At 39.7% G+C, this 25,639-nt stretch overlaps 1 protein-coding gene across 1 annotated transcript; it reads left to right on the forward strand.

Moving 5' to 3' along the window:
- Nucleotides 1-757: 757 nt before the first annotated feature.
- On the forward strand, nt 758-20,582 carry LOC308666624 (coagulation factor XIII B chain-like; the record flags this gene model as incomplete). Its single annotated transcript, XM_081325518.1, has 12 exons — nt 758-816; nt 2,409-2,470; nt 4,774-4,974; nt 5,463-5,660; nt 6,328-6,504; nt 6,626-6,802; nt 7,987-8,127; nt 8,668-8,898; nt 12,831-13,037; nt 13,901-14,083; nt 15,270-15,480; nt 20,475-20,582. Coding segments are annotated over 12 exons (1,848 nt in total). The 3' UTR covers nt 20,476-20,582.
- Between the last annotated feature and the right edge of the window lie 5,057 nt (nt 20,583-25,639).

Genomic DNA, 25,639 nt, shown 5'->3' on the forward strand with positions numbered 1-25,639 from the left:
CAGTTTATCCCACACTCCAATTACCAGTTTTATTGTCATCTTTTGTATGTTCTTCCACTGGTATATAGGTAGTCCTCGAATTACAAATGTAATGGAGCCTGCCAATTACATTCATAATCCAAGTATTTGTTGGAGTGAATCATGTAAAATGAATGTAAAAACTTCCTGTGTTTGCCCGTGCATTTTCTAATCAAGTGCACATAAGGTATCGGTGGGGAAGGCCATGGGGGTGCCTAGTGATGAAACGGCCACCTGCTTAAGACTAGTGGGCCACTGAGATATGCTCCATACAATTGCTCCCCCCTCATTCTGCCACACTAGGTCACTTACCTTGCAAAGATTTAGCGAGGTGACCTCTCCAGCCTCTGCCACGGAAGATCATGGCCCCAGAAGCTTCCAGTCTTGGTGCACAAAATGTTTGCATGCTGACAGGAGCTTTTCAATTGTGCTACCTCAAAGCATTCTATTGGCTTGCAAACACTTTGGCAAGCCTTTGCAAAAAGCTTTTGCCGGCAAGAACAGAGCCCAGGAGGGTCTTGGCGGCAAAGGATTTTTGGAAAGATGACTGGAGCCTAACTACAGCACTGAAGACTTCCCTCTGTTTATTTTTGCCCCAGATCTCGTACAGGCCTCAATTTGAAGAGAACAGGCCTAAAGTAGTGCAAGATTACACAAGATCAGTAGCACGAAATCTCGTGCTACTGATCTTGCGGTACTTTAGGCCTCTATTCTCTGAATGCACCAAAGGCCTGAAGCAATGAAGCAGGCAAAGAAACCACAGCAGAGAGGAGATAGTTCACTAATCTACTTTGCAAGGTGAGTCCACAGGCCCAATGCCTGTGGAGATCCGGCAGGGCAAGGCGAATGTTGCAGTGCCTCTGGTCATTTGTAAGGGTGAATGACTGCTGTGGTGCTGCAACATTGTAATCTCGAGACTGTTGTAAGTACTGGGTGGGGGGGGGCTATGTCACTAAGTGAAGTGTAATTTTATTACCTGTATTTGATGCCTACATATTCCTTTTTATGTGGCTGAGCCCATATTGTGGAAAAAGTGGAGTTCAAATAAACCCCATACCCCATAATTCACTCAAAAGATTTGTTTACTGAGGCCTTTTAATTGTATCAGTTGCTTTGGTTTTTACTGTTTTTAACACAGACACATGTGATTATTACATCTAAACAGCCTGATATGTGATTTATTCCTTAATAACATGAGAGAAGATGAAATTGGTCCTATTGCCCAAACAGAAAGTGGCAGGTAGCTTATTGCTGGGCTTTTCAACCTTTTCACCCATTATACCACTTTTAGGATATGACAACATCCGAGTACCACCAGTCGCCTAGCAAGGTATGAAAAACTTGACCAAAAAAAAAAAGGAAAAAAAGTGATGAAGTATAGGTAGTCCTTGACTTACAACAATTTGCTTAGTGACTCTTTGAAGTTACAATGGCACTGAAAAAAGCCCCCCCCCAGCCACAGCCGAGCAAGACACCTGCCTGCCTGCCCGGTGGTGCTTTTCCTCCTGTCCAAGGTTTTCGTTGTGAGCATTTCTGTTCAGGATTGGCAGCGAGGGAGGGGTGGGGGGGATGTTTGGTTTTTATTCCCCTCCCCCTCTGCTGGGTGGTTGCAGCAAGTTTTGGTCACTTCACGTGACCCTGGGACACTGATATGAATATGAATCAGTTGCCAAGCATCTGAATGTAAATCACAAGACCCTGGTGATGCTGCAACATTCCAGCTGATCGGCGCTTCTGGGTTCAGCAGATGTGCCGGGATCAACGCCAAGCTCCAGCTGGAGCCTGGCACTGATCCTGGCGCTTCCACTGAGCCCTGACAGCCCCGAAGAAGTGCCAATAAGCTGGAAAGCGGTGCTGATCCTGCTGCTTCCGCTGAGCCCTGACAGCCCTGCAGCTCCAGCTATCTCTCGCTCAGGCTTGTGCGTGCTGCCACCAGTTCAGCTCATTCCCCTTCCCCGCTACCATTTTTCTACGATGGTCGCGTGCCACCTGCCAGGTGCCAATATACCACAGGTGGTACCCGTACCACTGGTTGAAAAGCCCTGGCTTATTGCTTCCCTCAAATGAGAGAAAAAGGCACAAGAATTCTTCAGATTTCACTATAAGGCTTGTCTTTGATACACAGAAGTTGGTAGAATCCTTTCCTAAAGAATTTGACTTTGAATAAGCTTTTGATTTTCCTTCAAACCACAGAGAAATTAAAAGTAATTCCTACATGTTTAAATGTTTTGGTCTGTTTGATGGTAGTACTGTCCATCAATGAGTATGGCTAACAAGCCTTTTAGTAAAAACTTCAACTTTTATTTTTTTAATAGTCAATTGCAAGGCTTCCTTTCAATAAAATGCAGCAGCCTAAGAATCTGACCTATTATTTATTTTCTTCATCCTAGAGGAGCCCAGAATAGTTTGCAACAGAAGAATAAAAACATTAATAAGGCTATTGCAATAAAAGGTAAAGGTTTCCCCGCATGTGCATGCTAGTCATTTCCAACTCTAGGGGCCGGTGCTTATCTCCGTTTCAAAGCTGAGGAGCCAGCACTTGTCCGAGGACATCTCCGTGGTCATGTGGCCAGCATGACTAGACGCGTAACAAGCGCTCACTCTGTTACGCGGCACTCGGGATTCGACCTGCCAAATTGCTGATCATCTGATCGACAAGCTCAGCATCCTAACCCACTGAGCCACCGCATCCCTTATTGCAATAAAACCAGCATTCAAACATGAATACAAAAAATAATGAAAATTTCATCTTAAAAGAAGCAAAATAGGTAATCTAAAAGATTCCTATCTCCAATTGTCTTGGTAAATATGCATGATTTTACTTAAGATTTTTTTTATATGTGAGTGGGGAGGAAGCAACCAACATCCCTTCACAAGAGTTCTATAACTGGAAAATGTTCTACTAGACATTTTTAAAAATGTTTTAACTGCGGTAAAAGTTGAACTGTCTGTGAGATTATGAACAAGTCCAGCCCAGTTTATTTTACTTTACATTCATAAATCCTAAATCCAGTGCTTTTTTTGTAAAAGAAAAAGGTGCCAGAACTCACACATGTCAGACAACCTGACTTGCCTAACCTACAAGGTTCCATCCAAAAAAGGTGCCGGAACTCCGTTCTGAGCGTTCTATGAGAAAAAAAGCCCTGCCTAAATCATTTAAGGGGTAACTGATTATCAATGCTTACAGTGAACTTGCACTGTAGTATTTTTAGGAATAATGCTATGTAGTCCTGTTTAGTTTCCAGTTTAACAGTCTAGCAATCACATCCTGCACTGGTTAAAGCTTGTATGCCACTTATAATGATAGCCTTATATATAGTGGATTAAAATAATTCAAATGTGAGATTATTAAGGCTTGAATCACTTCAGTGTTGCGGAAATACTGTTTAACAAAATGCAGATTATTACGTATAGGTATTTAAAAACCCAGCTTAGGCCTAACTTCAGTCAAACAAAAGACCTTTTAACAGATGACATAAGCACTGCAGTTTTTTTCACATTTGAATCAATCTGATGAATTTGCCAAATTATGAATTGGCAATTAAATATTTTCCCCAGCCTTTTAATGTTACATTTGTAGAACTTGGAGTGGTATATTGTGAAATTCCTAAAGGAGATATTGCCTTCTTACAACTTAAATGTAAATATACATAATTCTATTTGGGGAATAAAGTTTCATAGTGAAAAGAAGAACCATTGTTACCTGTCAGACTTCATATAGCTGGCAAGGCCAAAAAAGTAAAAATGATATGGATTTCAGTAAAGTATTTTATGCCAATCTGGTAGTAAATACAGAAGAATCTATAATAGGAATTTCCCATCTTGATTAAAGTGAGTTAATTAAGATTGAGTTAATTAAGATCGAGTCAGATATTTTTCCCTCAAACAGTCACTACCTAGACTGAGTAGCTGTTTAAGAAATAATCTTTCAGTTTATCTTTTGAAACCTTCCTGTCATGTTCTGCTATAAATTATTAACTGAACTGCCTTTAGAAATAGAGTAGCAAAACTGGAATAATACAAACTTGCCAGGAAGCACTCACGATGGGGTATAAAAGGTGGATGTTTTCATTTCTATTGTTTGCTGCAATAAGAAAACTTCTTGCTGAAGGTAAAAATCAAATATATGTATGTTGTGGTTAAAGTTTCACTATTTTTTCAACAATTGTAAGGCAATTAATACTGATATACTAGGGTATCATCCCCTTTTGATTATGTTTTTATTTTTAAGAAGAATATATGTAAAAATGTATGATTGCATGTATAGCAAAAGGCTGAAAATTGTGCTAGAAATCAAAAGATTTTGAATAACAATTTAATATTAACTAGGTTTTGTGTGCGGGGGAAAGAAACATTATAAATGGAAGGTCATGTTTATCTGGATATAACAGATAATTATACAATAAGTCTCATATACAAACATATGCATTTTAACTGCATTGTTTTGTAAGATTTTTAAAAGGACTGGTATTTATTCAGTAGGTTCTAACATCCCTTTGACAACTTCACTTTCCAGAATGTCTAGGTCTTGTAAAGTGAGCAAACCTACATGTATAGGAGGTTTTTATTGTCAAAACTTGAGTCATGAAGTAGAAATTGGATTCTTCTGAGCATAGTCACTGATAACGTATTTTAAAGAAATGAGTTCCAGGTTTCCCCCCCCCCCATTTGACTATTACCCTTGATTGAAATGAAGTGGTTTGAATGGTATATTTTTCATTTCTTCCTACTTGAATATTAATACATTTCTTCTAGACAAAGCTTGTGACTTCCCCAATATAGAAAATGGAAGGATTGCACTATATTATTATAGTTTTAAAAATTATTATTTTCCAATGAAGAAAGGTGAAAAACTCTCATATACCTGCTTGGCTGGGTATTCAACTGAAACTGGAAGTCAGAATGAAAGGGTAAACTGCACCAATGAAGGCTGGACACCAGCCCCCAAATGTTACAGTAAGTCCATATCCTTATCTCTCTAGTCTGGTAGAAAATAAATATTGCAGTATTCTTCATATTATAAGAAAAAATAATAATATTATATATAAAGTTTAGTTAGGATGAGCAATCTGTATATACAATTTGATAGTTTAATAACTGAAAAAAAGTTCAAAATTGCCATTATGTGTCAGTGGGATGCTACAACTAATTGCAAATGCAAGCCAGTTGCCAAGCACCTGAAATGTGATCACATGGCAGGATGGGCCATGAGTACTTTTGGGGGAGTTTGTTGTAACTTTGAATAGTTGTTAAGTATCCAATAATTTAAGTGAGGATTATCTGTAGATTTCTCAAGCTATTAACGTGGCTTCTTGATGTACGGAATTTGGTTAAGTGACTAGAGGTCCTTTCTATAAAATAATTCTTTCCATGTGGGAGTTCAGGTTTTATGAACAAAGAAAAAATATAACATTTTTCTCCTCTTTTCCTTTAACACGCTAAAGAGAAATGCACCCAACCTACTTTGGATAATGGTATTTTTTCTGATACAAAACTATCCTATGACATCTGGGAAAACTTAAAATATAGTTGCCATTCAGGCTACGAAACTCCAGGAGGCAAGAAGGATGCAAGTATACAATGTCTTCAAGATGGATGGTCAGTTCAGCCACAGTGTATGGAAGCAACTAAAAAACCTTTAGGTAATACTAAATAACCTGTGACCCATTGGATCATTATTTCAAGATATTCCCTTAAAAAAAAAAACTGAATGACCAAAGGTAGACAAAATAATCAGTGACACTGGAAGAGTCTTCCAATTTGCTACACTGAGTTTCCTTGTGGAAAGCTGGCAGTAAGGATGGAAATTCTTCCTTCCTTCTTTCCTCTCCCCTCCCCCTCCCCTCCTCTTCCCTCCTTCCCCTCCCAAAAGTTAATTCATCTAATTTCCTGCTTTTATCACTACCTGAAAGTTGTACAACATTTCATCCTTTAACACCTATCTTCCCCAAGATAAAAAGTCTTGCAAAGATTGAGGATGCAGTTCTGGCCAGGGTTGGAGCTACTTGTGCAGAACCTGTCACTAATCCAAGAGTCCAATAGAAATAAATCTGACCTTTAATTGACCAACTGAAGTCAGAATTTGGGGAAAAAAGAGTTTTGAGTTATTTTGACAATGCTATGCCTGACTTAATTTATGGTTAACTCATTACTTCCATATTTAGGCTTCCTTCCAGATAACTTAAAGTGTCAATGAATTATAAAATATCATCAGCAACAAATAATATGATATCCTTATATACTGTATAGCCCATTTTTCCTCTTCCCTTTTTTCAATGCCTGTTTGGTTTTTCTACCATTTGTTTTCAGGGACTTGCTTAGTTCCAGATTTGTTGTATGGTCACTATCATACATTGCAGAGAGTGTTCAGTGTGCATGACAAGCTCAAATATGAATGCATGGATGGATATGTTACAGCTGGAGGAAACACAACAGAAGAAGCACTATGTCAGATTCAAGGGTGGTCTCTTGTTCCCAAATGTACAAGTAAGTTAACTTACAAGACTTTGCTTTAGGCCAAGATTAACATTCCAACTAGCTGGTACCTGTCAACACTGAAAAATAGGTCACCTATTCATGTTCATTCTTATTTTGCCTTGCTTCTTAGAGTTAGAGTGTTCATCTCCAAATCCTATTGAACATGGAGAAGTCTATCCCAAGAAAGGCAATTATGAAGAAGGAGATGTAATTCAGATTATCTGTTTGGAAGGTTATACTTTAAGAGGATCTGAGTTAATTCAGTGTTATTACTTTGGCTGGTATCCACAATTTCCAATATGTGAAGGTACTTCTTTTATACTATTCATAGATCCATATAATTTTGTTTGTATAATTGCTCGTCTCACAAATATGACTCTGGCATACTAAATAACAACAGCAAAAAAGCCCAACAAAAATCTATTACAGACAATAAAAAACCTGAACATAATTTAGAAATCCATCTGCAGGACAGTTCACTCAATTTTCCTAGCAAGAGAGCCACTTTGCAGACTCCATGTCTACATTCCTGGATCCCCACAGCCAGATAGTAAAGCCCTGTTTTCAGGCCCTTGAGTAAAGTCAGCAAGGTCAGGGCCAATCTTAGGGGAGAATGACCTTTCACACGGTGGGTGCCACAGCAGAAAAAAAATGAAGATCGTCATCAGATGAACTTCTTTTGTGGATAGGACCTGCAACATGCCCCTCTTGCCAGACCTGATGGGATGGGTAGATATGATTGGGGAGAGGCAGTCTCTCGAATAACTCAGTCCCATGCCATATTTAAAGTTCAGACAGGTGAGTGCACTCCTCATAGGATGTCCTATTAAATTTGCCTTCCAACAGAGCAGATGTTAAATCAAGTTTCAGAATAGTCAGGCAGAAAAGATACGGCTTGCTTCAAAACTGGATTCAGAATCCAGGATTTAAAGAGTAGATCATTTTGCCGTTATCAGTCAGGACTTGCTGCTCGAGGGGCATAGCCCACAAACAGCTAAATCTTTGAAGATAGAGTAGAAGTTGATAGAGCAACCGGGATCATTGGACAAGAGTTAAGCTTGACCACAGAATTAAAACTATCAGCCATACATGACCCTCGATTTTGGTAGAACAACCTTCATTAATATTTTCATTATACAGTATATTCCTTTTCCCTATGCTTCATCAAAATCACTGATTATGTAATTTGCTTTAAATAAGTTGCAGAAATAGTTAGGAAGGAAAAATTATACTGTATCGTTAACTAAGGAGCATAAGCCGAATGCTCATTTTTATATATAGTTTCTTTATCTTTATAAGTATTTTTTCCAAGTAGGTGTGTTTCACATTTTGGTGCAATGTACTTGTTTTTTTTTTCTAATAAAAATTAATGATGCTTTGTGTCTGTTTTTAGTCCAATATTTCTTTGGATATGGCTTTTCTGAAAGAGTATACTGTAAAGCTTTTACTAAAATAAAATGGTATTTTGCTATTGTTTATTTTTTATTGCAGAAAGAAGAAATAAATGCCCTCCCCCACCTCATCCCCCAAATATCAGATTGCTAACCAATTTAAGAACCTACCGTCAGGGAGACGTAATACATTATCAGTGTGAGCATTCATTACAGCTTAATGGAACTGGAGAAATCCGATGTGAGAATGGGAAATGGACTTCACCTCCCAAATGCATAGGTCTGACTCTAAATATTGGTGCTAGATAATTATATAATGGAAGACGGAGGTTTAGTATATACAGTAGTGTAATGCCTATGTTGTATGTTTTCTTTGCAAATATAAATGAGATATGCATTCAGGGCTATTTAGTCATCAAAAATGAGTATTTTAAATATCAGACATTCTGGATAGCTAGTTCTACCCAAGAGATTTGAATCATATTATTTCTGTAAGAATATCTTTATTCTCAGTACTAAAAGCTGTCCCTTTTCTAAGTCAGAGAGGCAGTAGGAAATTGATTAGTACCAAGCACATCCTTTTGCTGAGTTCTGAATTTTCCTAGCTATGACTTTGGCTCTCTTAATGCCAACATGTTGAGAAAGAGAAAAGGCACATGTGTAACTTAAAAATGCAAGAGGAAAATCCTATTTACTGTATGTAATAATTTTGATTAAGTATAGTTTAGCATCACTAGATTGTTGTTCTTGTACTTCTGTTTCCATCATTTTTATTTCTCAGATGTAGGCTGGGCACCAACTACAGAAGATTATCGGACTGTAGAAACTGGTGGGAACTGCAATTCTCCTCCTGTAGTTAAAAATAGTATTACTATTAATGATAATGGTCAATTGGCAAGTTACAGTCCTGGATCTTTAGTGGAATATGCATGTCGTCCTTTACATATAATGAAAGGATCTAGTACAGTTCATTGTATCCATGGAGCTTGGACTGAGCCACCAACTTGTTTAGGTAAGCTTTGAAGAATAAATACTGTACATTATATAAATGGTTAAACTGAAGAATACTATGAAAGTCTGAATAAAGGAACAATGTAATGCCAGGTCTTAATATTTTTAAATCTTAGCACATTTGTCAGCTTTCATTCAAGATCTTCTGGAATATTTCTAGATATTTCTATGTATTACAGGAATATTGAAAACTAGTTATTGTGGACATTTCCCCAAGAATGATGAATGAGCTCAGAACTCTTATGTTAAAAGTTCTCATCCCTGATATGACCAAATGTATCACCTTTTTATTTTATATAAAACAATATCTTATATTATTCTGCATCAGCAGTATATCTCTGGGGACTTCTGGTTTTGCGCAGTAGCGACCGGTCACGGGCTTGTGGATTCTCCACACCTGCAGCTAATTTTGCCCTGCCAGGGGACACTAAATGGGTCTAAGTTGACCCGGAGAGGCAACAAAGAAAGAAGGGTGCTCCAGTGATTCTGGAATGGTGGAGGCCATTCTGTTTGACTTGGGGAAAGCCATCTAACCTGACAGGAGAAAGGCTGGCTGTATTGCCTTGACTAGCCCAAGCTACTAGCAACTGAAGTCCAAAAGCCCTAACCAGCACAACTGTGAACAGCGTGCTTGAAAGTGGGTAAGGAATTCAATCTTCTCTTTTCTATTTTACATTTAATTTCCTGGAAAAGATCCCCAAGAAGCAAAATACCTCCGAAAGGGAAGGAGGGGGATTTCTGCCCCACCCTTATACTAACAGAAGTGGCGAGTTAATCTTTTTATGGAGGATCAAAATATATGGAAGTGAAGTAAATATAAAAACTGAAACTTAAAACTCAAATCTAGATAAATCTAAAATTGTTTGAATAGTTAAGACTCTCATTTTAAAGATAATTGTTCATTTTGGAAATTGAAAAACAAATAGTTGCAGACACCTAGTGGCAGATGAAGACTATGACAGCTATGAATTTAATATAAGACTTGGCAAAATCTGGGAAAAGCTAATCTATGTCTGTGACTTTCTATGACTTTCAAAGATTTAACAACAAAGAACAGCTATGGCAAAAAAGACAATAATCTGGGCTGTAGTCAAAGAGAATTATAAATTTCAGGAAAAAACTTTTGAACTATTTGGATTAAAATATCTATCTAATTGGGACTCTAAAGCTATTTGCAGAGAAAAGAAAGGAAGGGGAAAACTCAAATTCTTGGCTATCATGGATCAGAGACATGTAGAAAGAACATATCAAGAAAACATAAATACTTCACAGGAGGAGATACATAGTACACTGCAACTAATCCAAACAGCAATGACTTTAAACCACAAAGAAATCCAAAATAACTTTGAAAATATAAATCAATCTATTTCCAAGTTAACCCTACAACAAAAAAAATTCTCAGAAAACAACAACAGAGAAGCATCAGATAAAACAGATAAATGGATATAGAATTGAGAATAGAAACTTAAAGATGGAACTTAACAAAACAAGGAAACATGATTTAATCCTAGTGGGGGGGAAAATCACAAGAATTGGGGGGAAAAACCTATCCCTTAAAACTACAAAATAAATCTGAGGGCAAGAAAACTGATTGTATAAAATGGACTGTAGAGATGTCAGGAACATCGGAGAGAAAGGAAATGATAAGAGAAACAGAAAGAAAGAAAAAGAAAAAGATTTTCAACAAACATGGAAAGGCAGAAGTCCTGTACAAAGACACTTCTCGTGATTTACTTTTTATATCTACAGCAACATTTACAAACATACGGCAACCCTTTTTGATTCAGCAAAATACATTGATTAGGAAAGACATTGGGCAAAAGAAAAAGACTAAAGTGGAAACTAAGAAAATAGATGATGGGACTTACCAGAGAGAATACTTAAAAAAGAAACATTTGTTTGAATATGGTTAAACTAATAGAAAAGTTTTGAAATATTTTTGTGACTCTAAGAGGTATGAATTCTCTAAATATAATATAGTATGCTTTTTTTCCTTTTTTGTTCTTTCTTAATATGAGTAATATAAAAAAGTTGAAATGACTTAGATAAATGTTTTAGATATTTAAATGTGATTGAATTTAAGAAAATTATAATGGATAAAAATGTTTTGAATAAGAATTAAAGCAGAGTTTTTCAACCAGTGGTATGGGTACCACCTGTGGTACATTGGCACCTGGCAGGTGGTACATGACCACCCTAGAAAAGTGGTAGCGGGGGAGGGGAATGAGCTGAACCGGTGGCAGCACCGCACGAACGAGAGATGGCTGGAGCTGCAGGGCTGTCAGGGCTCAGCGGAAGCACCAGGATCAGTGCCAGGCTCCAACTGGAGCTCGGTGTTGATCCTGGTGCTTCTGAGCCCAGAAAAAGCGCAGATCAGCTGGAATGTTGCAGCATCTCCAGGGTCTTGTGATTTACATTCAGATGCTTGGCAACTGATTCATATTTATGATGGTCACAGTGTCCCAGGGTCATGTGAAGTGACCAAAACCTGCTGCAACCACCCAGCAGACGGGAGGAATAAAAACCAAATGCCCCCACCCCCGCTGCCAATCCTCAACAGAAATGCTCACAACAATGAAAACCTCAGACAGGAGGAAGAGCGCCACAGGGCAGGCAGGCAGGTGTCTTGCTTGGCTGTGGCTTGGGGGACACTTTTTTCAGTGCCATTGTAACTTCAAACAGTCACTAAGCGAACTGTTGTAAGTCGAGGACTACCTGTACTTCATCACTTTTTTCCTTTTTTTTTTTTTGGTCATCAAGTTTTTGACACCTTGCTAGGTGACTGGTGGTACTCGGATGTTGCCATATCCTAAAAGTAGTACAATGGATGAAAAAGTTGAAAAGCCCTGAGTTAAAGGAAAAAATCTTAACCAGTAAGAATATCTAGAATTTGATGGGAGGAACAAATTAAAATAAGGACTGTAACAAGATCTATGATAAGACAACCAGAATGATTGGATAGAAAAGAAATATATTGATGTGATTATTATTTTTAGGACTATTGGGAAAAATTATATATTTAATTGTTATCTGTAAAAACAATAAGAATTGTATTAATTTAATGTTTGCAAAAGAGGATATTTTGGGAAAAGAGGAAATCAACTAAAACTATTATGTGGATTATGGATTATAGAAATCATTTGTTAGTGATTGTTTTACAAATGTAACCCAGACAACACACTGTTCACCAATTATTAAGTGGTTTATGTTTTTTAAAAAATCAATAAAATATATTACAAAAAACCCCAATGGTATATCTCTGGATGCTAATCCTATTTATATATTGCAGATGGAAGATATTAGAATAAAAGACCACTATATTACTATTCTATGACATTTTTATTTACAAACTCAGCTAAAGAAACATGCAGCATGAGGTTTCTATAAATCTGATAATTATTCTTTTAAAATATAATGGTAGTTTCTCTCCAAACAACTCCAAAAATTGTCTCCAAAAATTCTTCTCCAAAACTGTTTGAAAACTGATTGCTCTAAGTGTGGTTAAAACACAACATTTGACCAGCATAGTTAACATTCAACATGTATTTAAACATATTGTTTGGTTATCACAATTGACATTATCTCCATTTTATAAGATATAACTAACTACAATAGACAAGTTCTGCCCATGATACATTTTGTGTTATGGACTGAGCTGCTGCAATGTGAAAAATACATGAAAGGATTAACCAGTTATTTTTTTGATACTGGAGATCATGATTCTGATAGTCATTTTACTGTTGATCACCACAAGGCTTTACTCTCTAGGCCAGGAGACTATCAAAGACAGCAAATCATTGTTAACCATAAATGAAGAATGTTCTCCTTTCTCAACTCCCAATATCAACAATCAGGTAGATTTGTGACTTGGTAAATTACTGAGTACCAATAATTTTCTAATTTAATATATTATTGTTAACTCTTGTCTTACAGAGCCATGTTTAGCTAGGGAACAAATTCCTGATAATTACAACCTAGAAATGAAATGGAAGCTTGAAGAAGAGTGGTATTTCACACATGGCGATTTTATTGAATTTGTATGTAAACCTGGATATGTTTTGCCACCCTTAGTCTCAGAATCCGAATTGCTGGTGCAATGTAATGATGGACAATTGAACTACCCTCAGTGTATTTCCAAAGGTAAAATGATGCTGTTCTTAACAAACGTTTTATCTGGAGTTTGGCAAACTCCAAAATCCTCAGATAGCAACCATTTACAGTTATGGCAGTGATGAAAAAGTAACTTTACAAAATACAAAAAATACAAAAACAATGGTAAAAAGGGAGGAATGCATAGGGTAGAGGGGGAAAACGCATTGACTTCCAACTCTCTTTGGTGCAGTAGAAAAAGGTAATAATATGAAACCTCAACTTTTTACTTTTATATAATAATATATACTAACCATTTCTATAACAACAAACATATCATTTGGCTCATATTGTAAAGTTGAGCCACTGTTTGTGGATGAAATATCTAGGCATGTGTAGGAAGATACCTTAACAAAAAGGGAGGCTGATGTCCATATACTATTTTTGGACTTTATATTCCATTTGTTTTGAACTCCATTTATATTTTAGTGTCCCTTAAGGAATTGTCATGACAAATGATATTCCTTTTTATTCTCATAACAACCTTATTTTATGTTTTTCATAGGAACTTTTTGTCCAATTGTATCTTTTGCTCAGTACATAGCTAAAACATTTACTTTTTTTTAACAAAAGGAAACCAGGTTTCTTTCTGTCATTAATAGGATATCATAGTGTCATTTTATTTTGTTTTTGTGATGATTTCACAAAGGTGAGAATGATGATGCTCATTTCTCGGACCCGTGACATCCCTCTCATTTTGAATGGGGAAGCATTTTCCCCCCAATTTACTACTTTCTGTAAAATAGGAGAAAATTCATACAAAAGTGCCTGTCTTCTCTCCATTTTAAAATTGATTTTAGCCATAAAACATTACTGTCTTATGCTGCCTTTATTTTATCCACTGTGTTTTGCAGGCTTAAGTGCTAACTGTGGTCCTCCACCTTCCATAGAAAATGGAGTTGTTATGGGCTCATTAACAGAAAACTATGAAGACGGTTCAACAATACAGTACAGTTGCAATGAATATCATGTTTTGCAAGGTTCCATAACAGTCATTTGTTCAAGGAGCCAATGGACTACTCCACCTGTTTGTATAGGTATTGTATAGTATTGTTATCATTATAACACATATCCAAATAAACATGCAGGTTCAATATATTTTAGAAAATTGTTGGTGTCTTCAATTTTAAATGGGGGGGCTCCATCTACAGTTCTGCAATTGCTGAATTATTTTACATGGCAATGAATTAGTTGTTATGGTTATGCATTGTAGGACTGGAATGAAAGCTCATTTTGGTATCAATAGGAATAGACTCTCTTGAGGAATGTGATTCTCATTCTGTGCTCAGCCTGAATGTTAATTCCTTGGAGCTTCAGTGGATCGGTATTGAATTAAAGGGTGGATGTAATAACATCTCCCTGATTCATGATTTGATAGTGGATGAGAGGGTTCATTGATCATGTATTATTGAAATTTCATTGGGCATAGAGGAGTATATTCCCCTTTCAGAAATGAGACTATCTGGGTTTCAAGTCTGGCTCCAGTTGCCATTTTTGGTGATGGAGTGGCTATTGTTATCAGAGATGCTGTTGACTTTCAGAGGCTTTGCCCCATAGATAATCAGTTTTGATCCCCCATTGATAAGTTTAATCTCTAGAAAGCAACTTTAATTGTTGCTGTTGTTTCGTATTCCTGAGATTCCTTGCCTAAGTTGCTTGATGCAGTGGGCAGTTGATGTTAGAATTCCCCAGACTTACTGTATTGGTGGACTTCAACTTGCCTTCCCTAGATATAGAGCAGAAAACAGCTCAGAAGTTCCTGGCCACCATGGAAACCAGAGATCTCACTCAGATTATCTTACATCAGTGGTGTTAGCCCTTTGTGGTAGTTCAGAGAAGAAACACAACAATGAATACTAGCTTTATTTTCAAATTAGGTATCAAATGTAGGGCCCCCCAATCCCCGGTCCATGGACTGGCACCAGTCCGTGGCCTGCTAGAAACTGGGCTATGCAAAGAAGTGAAATCCCATCCATGGGATGCAAGCAGCACGTCTGTGGAAAAACCTCTCTCCACAGAACCCTGGGTGCCCAAAGGATTGGGGGCCGCTGATCTAATGAGTGAAATTATGCAAATTATTGATAATTCTAATGTATAAAGTTGTAGTCTATTAATGTTTACGTTTTATCATATGCAACGTAAGAAAATCATAGTATCTAAGGGAAATGTTCTACTAAATGTCATGGTATGGTAAAAAAATAATATTCTGTTTATTTTCTAAAGAGCCATGTACCTTGTCACAGGAAGAGATGGCAAAAAATAATTTGCTTTTGAGATGGAGTTTTGACAATCGACCTTATTTTCTTCATGGAGAATTTATTGAATTTGTATGCAAAGCATACCACACTACACTTCTATCAAGTTCACCCTCTGATTTTAGAGTACAGTGTCAAAATGGACAACTATTGTATCCACAATGTGTTAGAAGTATATAGTAAGTAGAATATTATTGGCAATATATTTTCATGCTTACGTAGTTCTATGTTTTCCTCATCAAAATGTATTTTAAGGATTTAGCCATATTGGCTACCAAAATGGTATTGAGACAAGGTACCGTATATACTTGAGTATAAGCCGAATTTTTCAGCCCACTTTTTGGGCTGAAAAAATCCACTTCGGCTTATACTCCAGTGAACAAAAAAAAAGAACTTACCAAGGACTTGCGCGCGGCCGAGCTACTTTGCCTGACGCTGCTGGGGTCGCCCGGGCGCCTCTGCTCGCCCTCAGCAGCACCTGGCCTGGAATCACATGCAAAACAAGCCCGGCAGAGGAGCCGGAGCGGCGAGCAGAGGCGCCCGGCCCAGATCCTGCAAGGCCCGGCCGAGACGTGCCCCCAGCAGCGGAGCCGCTCCGGCTCCTCTGCCGGGCTTGTTTTGCATGTGAGCTACTTTGCCTGACACTGAGAAGACCCGCTTGGGCACTCGGGTTGGTGTCAGTCTCCGCAGGCCCTTCTCGTTTCCAGGAACGTCAAGCGCGCTTGTCTCCCCACCCCCACGTCAGGGCAGGGCAGGGCAGAGACTTGCTCGCCCTTCTGACGGCCCTGAAGAGAAACGAAGGGCTTGCAAACTCCCCGCGAGAAGCTGGGCGAAGTGCGCGGCTGGGCGAGTGTGTGCCTGCGCGCGTATTTACGAAAGAAACGCTCCGAGAGTTCTTCTTTCTCCGCCCCCTTGGGGGGAACTCTAGCGACTGCTGTAGCCGCGCTTCTCTTCTCGGCTCCGAAAATAGGGATTTCTACTCTCTCTCTCTCTCTCCCTCTCCCCTCCCCACCCCGCATTCTCCTGCCTCTTCGATTGCGACAATAAAAGGGTGAAGGGTGCGCTGGTTTCTTCCTCCTTCCTCCCCCCTCCCCTCCCCTCCCCGATTGTCAGGTGTGGCTTCGACTTTAGTTTTTGCCTACGATGCTAGGGAGTTGCCAGTGGTGGGATCGTTTTCGGAGTTGCGTGCTTGGCCCAGAGGTGCAAACAAAATGTTTGGAAAAAGGGGGGTGAGGTGGGGTGGGGTGGGGTGGAGGAAGCAGTTTGCGAAGCAGCCGAAATGGGGGTATATAGAGGATGGGAGGTTCCCACCGAGAGAGCCAGCAGAGTTGTTGTCGAAGCGCGTCACACGCCTTTCCAACCACCAGAGAAGGGAGGAATAAGAAAGAAACACACACACACACACACACACACACACACACCAGGAAATCGAGAGCGCCGCCTTAAGTTAAAGGTGGCGGACGGGCCCGAGAAAAAAGGCTGCAAAACTCCAATCTTTTAAAGTGTGCGGTGTTGTTGTGTTTTTTTTTCCTCCCCCCGAAAGTGAACGGCAGCTTTCCGTACTAGTGTATTTGTACTGCCGCGAGTGACAACTGACAAAGCTTGCCGGTGTGATCTTGATTTTGGAACTGATGAAGTCTGTTAACTAATTGATTGGCACTCCAGTTGCTCATCGCCGTGAAACTAGACCTTGTTTTTGGTTTTGTTTTTTTTTGTACTTTGGGCTGATCAAATGGAATAAATGGAATAAATAAAAACACTGGCATGTCAAGACACCAGCACAAAGACCAAGGTACAAGCAGCTCTCCTTCAGTCATTATTGAAACATTTGATCAGCCCAACTTCTTCTTCTTATTATTATTATTAAATCTGTTTTTTAACCAAGCGTGACTTCACTGAGCTGAATAGTGCAGGGTTGCCTGCCTGTTTGCTTGTTCCGGGTAGAAAAAACGCTGTCGACCCCGGCATCTTTTGCGGGGAGGGGTGAGGTGGGGTGGGGTGGAGGAAGCAGTTTGCGAAGCAGCCGAAATGGGGGTATATAGAGGATGGGAGGTTCCCACCGAGAGAGCCAGCAGAGTTGTTGTCGAAGCGCGTCACACGCCTTTCCAACCACCAGAGAAGGGAGGAATAAGAAAGAAACACACACACACACACACACACACACACACACCAGGAAATCGAGGAAGCTTGCGTAAGATCTGAAGGAGACACGATCGTGGGAAAGGCACCGAGCGTGCTGTGGAAAAAAAAGAAAGGGTGGACTTGGGCTCGGCTGGTTTCGCAACGGGAAATGGGAAACCCCCGCAAAAGATGCCGGGGTCGACAGCGTTTTTTCTTCAGCGTTTGCTTGTTCCGGGTAGAAAAAACGCTTTCGACCCCGGCATCTTTTGCGGGGATTTCCCATTTCCCGTTGCGAAACCAGCCGAGCCCAAGTCCACCCTTTCTTTTTTTTCCACGGCACGCTCGGTGCCTTTCCCACGATCGTGTCTCCTTCAGATCTTACGCAAGCTTCCTCGATTTCCTGGTGTGTGTGTGTGTGTGTGTTTCTTTCTTATTCCTCCCTTCTCTGGTGGTTGGAAAGGCGTGTGACGCGCTTCGACAACAACTCTGCTGGCTCTCTCAGTGGGAACCTCCCATCCTCTATATACCCCCATTTCGGCTGCTTCGCAAACTGCTTCCTCCACCCCACCCCACCCCTCCCCGCAAAAGATGCCGGGGTCGACAGCGTTTTTTCTACCCGGAACAAGCAAACAGGCAGGCAACCCTGCACTATTCAGCTCAGTGAAGTCACGCTTGGTTAAAAAACAGATTTAATAATAATAATAATAAGAAGAGGTTGGGCTGATCAAATGTTTCAATAATGACTGAAGGAGAGCTGCTTGTACCTTGGTCTTTGTGCTGGTGTCTTGACATGCCAGTGTTTTTATTTATTCCATTTATTCCATTTGATCAGCCCAAAGTACAAAAAAAAACAAACCAAAAACAAGGTCTAGTTTCACGGCGATGAGCAACCGGAGTGCCAATCAATTAGTTAATAGACTTCATCAGTTCCAAAATCAAGATCACACCGGCAAGCTTTGTCAGTTGTCACTCGCGGCAGTACAAATACACTAGTACGGAAAGCTGCCGTTCACTTTCGGGGGGAGGAAAAAAAAACACAACAACACCGCACGCTTTAAAAGATTGGAGTTTTGCAGCCTTTTTTCTCGGGCCCGTCCGCCACCTTTAACTTAAGGCGGCGCTCTCGATTTCCTGGTGTGTGTGTGTGTGTGTGTGTGTGTGTGTTTCTTTCTTATTCCTCCCTTCTCTGGTGGTTGGAAAGGCATGTGACGCGCTTCGACAACAACTCTGCTGGCTCTCTCGGTGGGAACCTCCCATCCTCTATATACCCCCATTTCGGCTGCTTCGCAAACTGCTTCCTCCACCCCACCCCACCCCACCTCACCCCCCTTTTTCCAAACATTTTGTTTGCACCTCTGGGCCAAGCACGCAACTCCGAAAACGATCCCACCACTGGCAACTCCCTAGCACCGTAGGCAACAACTAAAGTCGAAGCCACACCTGACAATCGGGGAGGGGAGGGGAGGGGGGGAGGAAGGAGGAAGAAACCAGCGCACCCTTCGCCCTTTTATTGTCGCAATCGAAGAGGCAGGAGAATGCGGGGTGGGGAGGGGAGAGAGAGAGAGAGAGTACAAATCCCTATTTTCGGAGCCGAGAAGAGAAGCGCGGCTACAGCAGTCGCTAGAGTTCCCCCCAAGGGGGCGGAGAAAGAAGAACTCTCGGAGCGTTTCTTTCGTAAATACACGCACAGGCACACACTCGCCCAGCCGCGCACTTCGCCCAGCTTCTCGCGGGGAGTTTGCAAGCCCTTCGTTTCTCTTCAGGGCCGTCAGAAGGGCGAGCAAGTCTCTGCCCTGCCCTGCCCTGACGTGGGGGTGGGGAGACAAGCGCGCTTGACGTTCCTGGAAACGAGAAGGGCCTGCGGAGACTGACACCAACCCGAGTGCCCAAGCGGGTCTTCTCAGCGTCAGGCAAAGTAGCTCACATGCAAAACAAGCCCGGCAGAGGAGCCGGAGCGGCTCCGCTGCTGGAGGCACGTCTCGGCCGGGCCTTGCAGGATCTGGGCCGGGCGCCTCTGCTCGCCGCTCCGGCTCCTCTGCCGGGCTTGTTTCGCATGTGATTCCGGGCCAGGTGCTGCTGAGGGCGAGCAGAGGCGCCCGGGCCGGATCCTGCAAGGCCCCGGCCGAGACGCGACCCCAGCAGCGTCAGGCAAAGTAGCTCACATGCAAAACAAGCCCGGCAGAGGAGCCGGAGCAGCTCCGCTGCTGGGGGCGCGTCTCGGCCGGGCCTTGCAGGATCCGGCCCGGGCGCCTCTGCTCGCCGCTCCGGCTCCTCTGCCAGGCTTGTTTCCCGTGCGAGCTACTTTGCCGGCCGCTGCTGAGGGAAGATCTCTGGAGAGGAGCATAAGGTGAGCTGCTGCATTTCCCAGCCTCGGCTTATACTCGAGTCACTAACTTTTTCCATTTTGGGGGGGTAAAATTGGGGTCTCGGCTTATATTCGAGTCGGCTTATACTCAAGTATATACGTATATTAAATACATTTTTCTAAAGCATTCAAACAATTATTACTACCTCAAAAATACCATCAGTTTCCAAGGATTTCCTCTTTGGTTTCTTCCATTCTACCATAATTAGAAAAATAGAAGATTGTTATTTTTTAATTTATTAAAGCTCATTTGAGCCTGAACTATTGGCAATATTAAAAATAGATATAATATATATATATATATATATACAATGCACCTTGTATTATATAAAGCACTTGGTAAAATAGAGGAAGAGAAAGTATTCCAGTACGGGGAACATAAAAGGAGATTTATGCATTAGACAGTGTTAGTCTGTTCATGAATATGAAAAAAAACATTGCTATACAATTCTTCCTTTTTTTTAAAGATGAGAGATCACTTGAAAGAAAATGCAGTGTTTTGCAACAGGTTAATTGGAAGTTACATTGGTTTATATAACCTCTTCTTTTTGAGCTGAGCAGTACCTCTGTTTTATTACTTATGAATAATTGATATTACATACTAAACCAAGTTTTAGAAGTGCTAGTTATAGTTATATACTTTGTCTCTCTTTGTAAGTAGTGCTTAATGTATTTGTTTTTCTTTAGGTAAGAAAATGGAAAAAAACCTTGAGTGACTTCTTTGCCTCATACCATGTTGCAAGAAGCATGCAAATTAACTTTCATTATGTACCTTTTTTTTTACTGCTGGAAGACTAGTCACTCAGGTTGATTGTTGATTTTAGCATGCAACATCATTTGAAGATGCTTGTAAACAGAATAATTCTGTGATCAATATTTATTATTGCAATAAATGTTCATATTTATTACAATAAACATCACATTTGAAATTTACTCACTTCATTTTTAAAATACCAAATTTATGAAATGTTATTCTTTTTTTCTTATTAATAATTTACTGAAGAAGGAATTTTCATATCTGAGACTAATCAGCAAGTTCCAGGTACTCTTAGGTGATGGTGTAACAGACAAACCAAAGAGCAAGTTTATTAACAGCAGACATTATATATCAAGCGTATTCTTAAAAATATCTGGTTAACAAAATAAAAGTGCATATTAGGCTCTCAGAACACACTTTTTCTAATACAGAAATAGTAATGGTCTTCCATGAAGGTCCTTGACATGCTATAGGTATCACAGGGTAATCAGATTTTATAATTATATAGTGCAAAAACACGCTCTTCTTGATTACCTATGCCCAGAATCTAATGTATTTCCTAAGTAAATCTCCAAAGCAGTTTTCACATTGCCTAGAAATTCCAAAAACAGCTGAACTACTGCATCTAAAATATACTGAATATTCCTAAACATTCCTTCTATTGTTCCTCAGAAATTGGAACATAATTTTATCTCCATCAGGATTCAAGGTAGACTATTACTGTTATTTGAAGCAACATCTACTATAATGTTATTATTGCAGTCACACACAGGACTCCTAGTATAAAATATGTCCTGACCAAAATTGTTGCAGAAAGAGTAAACTCTCTTTTAAATAGAATTATATTTATTGCTCTGAAGTAATAAAACTGGATGTGAAGATATACATGGTTAACGAAGGAATAATGGAACAAATTGATTTTTACTGAATAATATTGAACAGTAGGATTAAAACAGGTTTATCTATTTCTGAGATCATTTATATTCCTCCATTACTAATCTATTCTATCCCTAAAATTATTCCTAACTTTATCTCTGTTACAGGGAGAGGTATTCACAATTCTGGACTTAAGATTTATCCCTTTAACTGCACCTTCCAACTCCTTCTCTCCAGTTTATTCCTTGTAATATCTGAAGAATGAGCACACTGTAGCTGTTCTTTAATTGGTAGATACAATACCCAATCTTCCTGGTATTCATCCATGAAAACAATGGTTCCCTTTAGCCTTGGGATACAGAGTTTGGTGAGCCACTGCTTCTTCAGAACTCAGTAGCTTCATCCATTGTACAATTCCAGAGGGAACCCAAATTGCTATGATTGCTCATCCTCATAGAATCCTAGAAACTCTTCTGTGGAAAAAGTCAAGAGCAGAACCTCTGCTATCTGATCTGAGAGATTCATTGCAAAGAAGTACAGCTCAGGTAAAGAGACTGCCTTGACACTGAGTCTCCACTCCCAGATGTAAAGGAGACAGATATCTGAAAGCTTTGCCATTTCACCCTCAGCAACTGCTTGAACAATAGACAGTGTTTCTAGGATGGGGATATTTGAAGATCAGTATCAAGATGAATGTGGACCTGGTATCTGTCTCCCTTTTATACATCACTGGAAATAACGAGCAATCTATCACACTTTTCCAGCTAATCTCTTCATACCAAGGCCATCCCGCACAAATCTGATTCAATTAGTGAGCAACATAGATGACCCTAACAAAGATTCCTAATGGGTTGCTCTACTGCCCTGGTTATGATTGAGATCTAGTAACTCAATATGCATAATTCATCTGCTGTATGAGTCATGTTCATTACCCACCATGAAGCAGTAACCACTTTTCATGTTCTGCATTGAGAAATGCTGTGTTTATTGTGGAAGACATTAGGAACAGGAATAGCACTACTACTCCATTGTGCTTTAAAGCATTCTCTGAGTGGTTTATAATGTCAGCATTTCGCCCCCAACAATCTGGACCCTCATTTTACTGACTCTGGAAGGATGGAAGGCTGAGTCAACTTTGAGCCCCATCAGGATCAAACTCAAAGTTTGTCTGCAGTACTGCATTCCAACTACTGTGCCACTCTTCATTCTTTTATTTTCACCCCATTGACAACAGTACATGCTGAGGGAAAGGTTAGAAGACACAGCTCACTTCAACTGGATCAAGGTAAAATGAGCATAAGGACATCAGTTTATTGCTCGCACTATTCACAACATTTTCTTCCTGCATCTATGATTAGGGTAGGTACTGCCTGCCTGGCAAAGTTGCTGGATGAGAAGATAAAGCAGTTGGTGCAATCAGATGGGAAAAGTGGCAGACTCTATTCTCCTCCAATACACAGAATAGCTAGCTAGTCATACAAAAGTATCATCTAGTATTTTTGAACCACTCTGCTACTTGCTGCCAAATGACTGCTTCAATCTCTGAAAGGATCTTGATGTTTGAGAGCCTTTGACTTTTTGCTGGTGAGCAATATGGGTTCTGTAGTAATGTCAGAGATAGGCAAAACAGGTAATTTAGTGCTGCCAAGAAGGAAAGTGACCCCCCCATTTATATATTGCAATGGTTGCAAACAGCCCAGAACAGATCTACTACACCACCATGCTTGTTTTCTAGTAATGCGTGATCCGCTTGGTTCCCAATACCACCACATGCCATTGTCACAGATTCAGAAAGAATCTTCTTCTTCACCCTGACCTTTGGCCTCAACTCTTGGGTTTCTAATGGAGGGAGCAGACTGACTGCAGGTAAGTGCTCACTGATCAATTCTCTCACACAGCAGCAGTTCAAAGTGATGACAGTTCTAGAAAAAAAAACACCTTTGTGACCAATCCTCATAATTACAATTGTCGACATCCTGCAGACACATGATCACGGATCACTTGCTTCACAAAAGCTTGTGACAAGCAGAATTAATACAGAAGGTGGAAGTAAAATCATAACTTACAATCATGATTTTTTGCTTGGTAACCACTTAAAGTGCTCTTGTTTAAAGACTGAAGGGGAAGTAAAGTTATAAAGCCTAGTTGCCATCCAGGTGATTTTCTGCTTAGCGATTATATTATTCAGTGGAAGAGATGCTAGTTTCAATTGTAGTTGCTAAGTGAGGACTATCTGTATCAGAAATATCAACATCACTACCTCCTTTCCCTGTGTGGGTGAAAAACTCCTCCGCTGCTGGCCCCTTCCTGAAGCCTTACCCACTATACTATCAGTTGATAGAATTGTTTCATCAAAACTCAGAGACCTCAAATTTGGTGTGGAGCTAATAAGAACTTTATCCCTAAATTTGAAACATGTTTATATTTGAAAATGGACTTCTTTGCCCACTCAAAAATACAAATCATCAAGTAATTCAGGCAAAGGAAAAGGATTTATTAAGGAGAATCAAGTCTTTGCAGGAATTGGGTATGGCTAGTCTAGAGAAAAGAAGGATTAGGGGTGACATGATAACAGTATTCCAGTATTTGAGGGGCTGCCACAAAGAAAACGGGGTCAACTTATTTTTTAAAGCACCAAAAGGCAAGACAAGAAAAAAATGGATGGAAACTAATCAAGGAGAAAAGCAACTTGGAAATGAGGAGAAACTTTCTAACAGTGAGAACAATTAACCAGTGGAATGGCTTGCCTTCAGAAGTTGTATAGATGCTCCATCCATGGAGGCTTTTAAGAAGAGACTGGCAGCCACTTGTCAGAAATGGTATAGAGTCTCTTGCTGGAGCAAGGGGTTGGACTAGAAGACCTCTAAGGTCCCTTCCAGCTCTATTCTGATTATTATTATGATGATGATTGAAACATGATACATACATTTTTCTATGTAATATGTCAAAAGCAAGTAATAAAGAATAAAATACATTGATTACATGTCAGAACAATAGAAACCATTATTCTACATAACATTCCACAAGTGGCCTATTTATGGGTTACATTTCTCTTTTCCAGCTGGGATTGTTATTTTTCTTAAAACAACTGTATTCATGGACTTTCAGAATATACTCTCTATTGTTTAGTGATAAAAAACAAGTTTTCACATACCAAAAGAAAAAAAATTCTTGGAAGCTAAAAAATATGCATAGACTGCTATGTTAAAAATGCCAGTATCACATTTTAAAATGCTAAAAATGAAGCCTAAAATTCCAGGTAACAGAATCACTTTTGCCTCAGGATGAGGAGAAATAGTACTAAATAGTACTAAAACCATTTCTTACAGCATGATTTTATTACTCTGCTCCTCTCCCTTTGTGTAGGGAATCTTGACTAAGCCTTCTAATTCTGTAATTGGCCTTACTCCCTCAGCTATGGCTTATTCCATTATTTTATTTCTTTTACTTAAGGCATGGGTGTCAAACTCGACTGTGTCATGTGACATATTGTGATGCATCGTGACGTTTTTTGCCTTCGTGAAGTTGGGGTGGGCGTGGCTTGTCCATGACGCTTCTGGCCCACGGGTCGCCAGTTTGACACTCCTAATTTAAGGGAAGCCCTAAACTGAAGGGTGAGGAGAAGCTTTAAAGGCATAACAGATCCCTTTTTAAAACAGAAGAAGATTCCTGTTTAGAATGTGGACGTATCTAGTAAACAGCAGTAAATACACACACAAATATAACTGGAAGAATGAATCTCCCAAAATAGAGGATAAGCAGCCTTTTCCAATATTCTTTTGCTCAAATGTCTCTCCCCCACTTTCTCGGTAGAGATCATTCAGCATATTTGTACACTAATGTTCAGGTCTCAGAAACTCCCTTGTGGGCTTTGTTGCATAATGAATTAGTTTAGGAATTTTAAGTCTGTTCCCCATAGTCCTTGACTTTCTTTTGACAAATTCTGAAGAACATGAATACTTTATAATACAGGTCTCCAATAAACACAGAAGTCTTGTGGACTTTGGAGTATGAATAAGTAAATAATCAGTTTTGTGGATCCAGAGGTGAAAAACCTTTCCAAGGACAGTCATTGGTGTCAGTGATTAAAAGCTTCAACTATACAGTGTAGATGTTGACAATGAATACCGACATGCACTGTTTTGGCTATATAATTTTTGTCCTATTATGGACAAATTGTGTTCTCCAGAAGGGTAAGTTATTCAAGAAGAAGTAAAAG

The sequence above is a fragment of the Vipera berus genome (assembly GCF_964194415.1).
Source record: "Vipera berus genome assembly, chromosome: 3".
Taxonomy (NCBI): Eukaryota; Metazoa; Chordata; class Lepidosauria; order Squamata; family Viperidae; genus Vipera; species Vipera berus.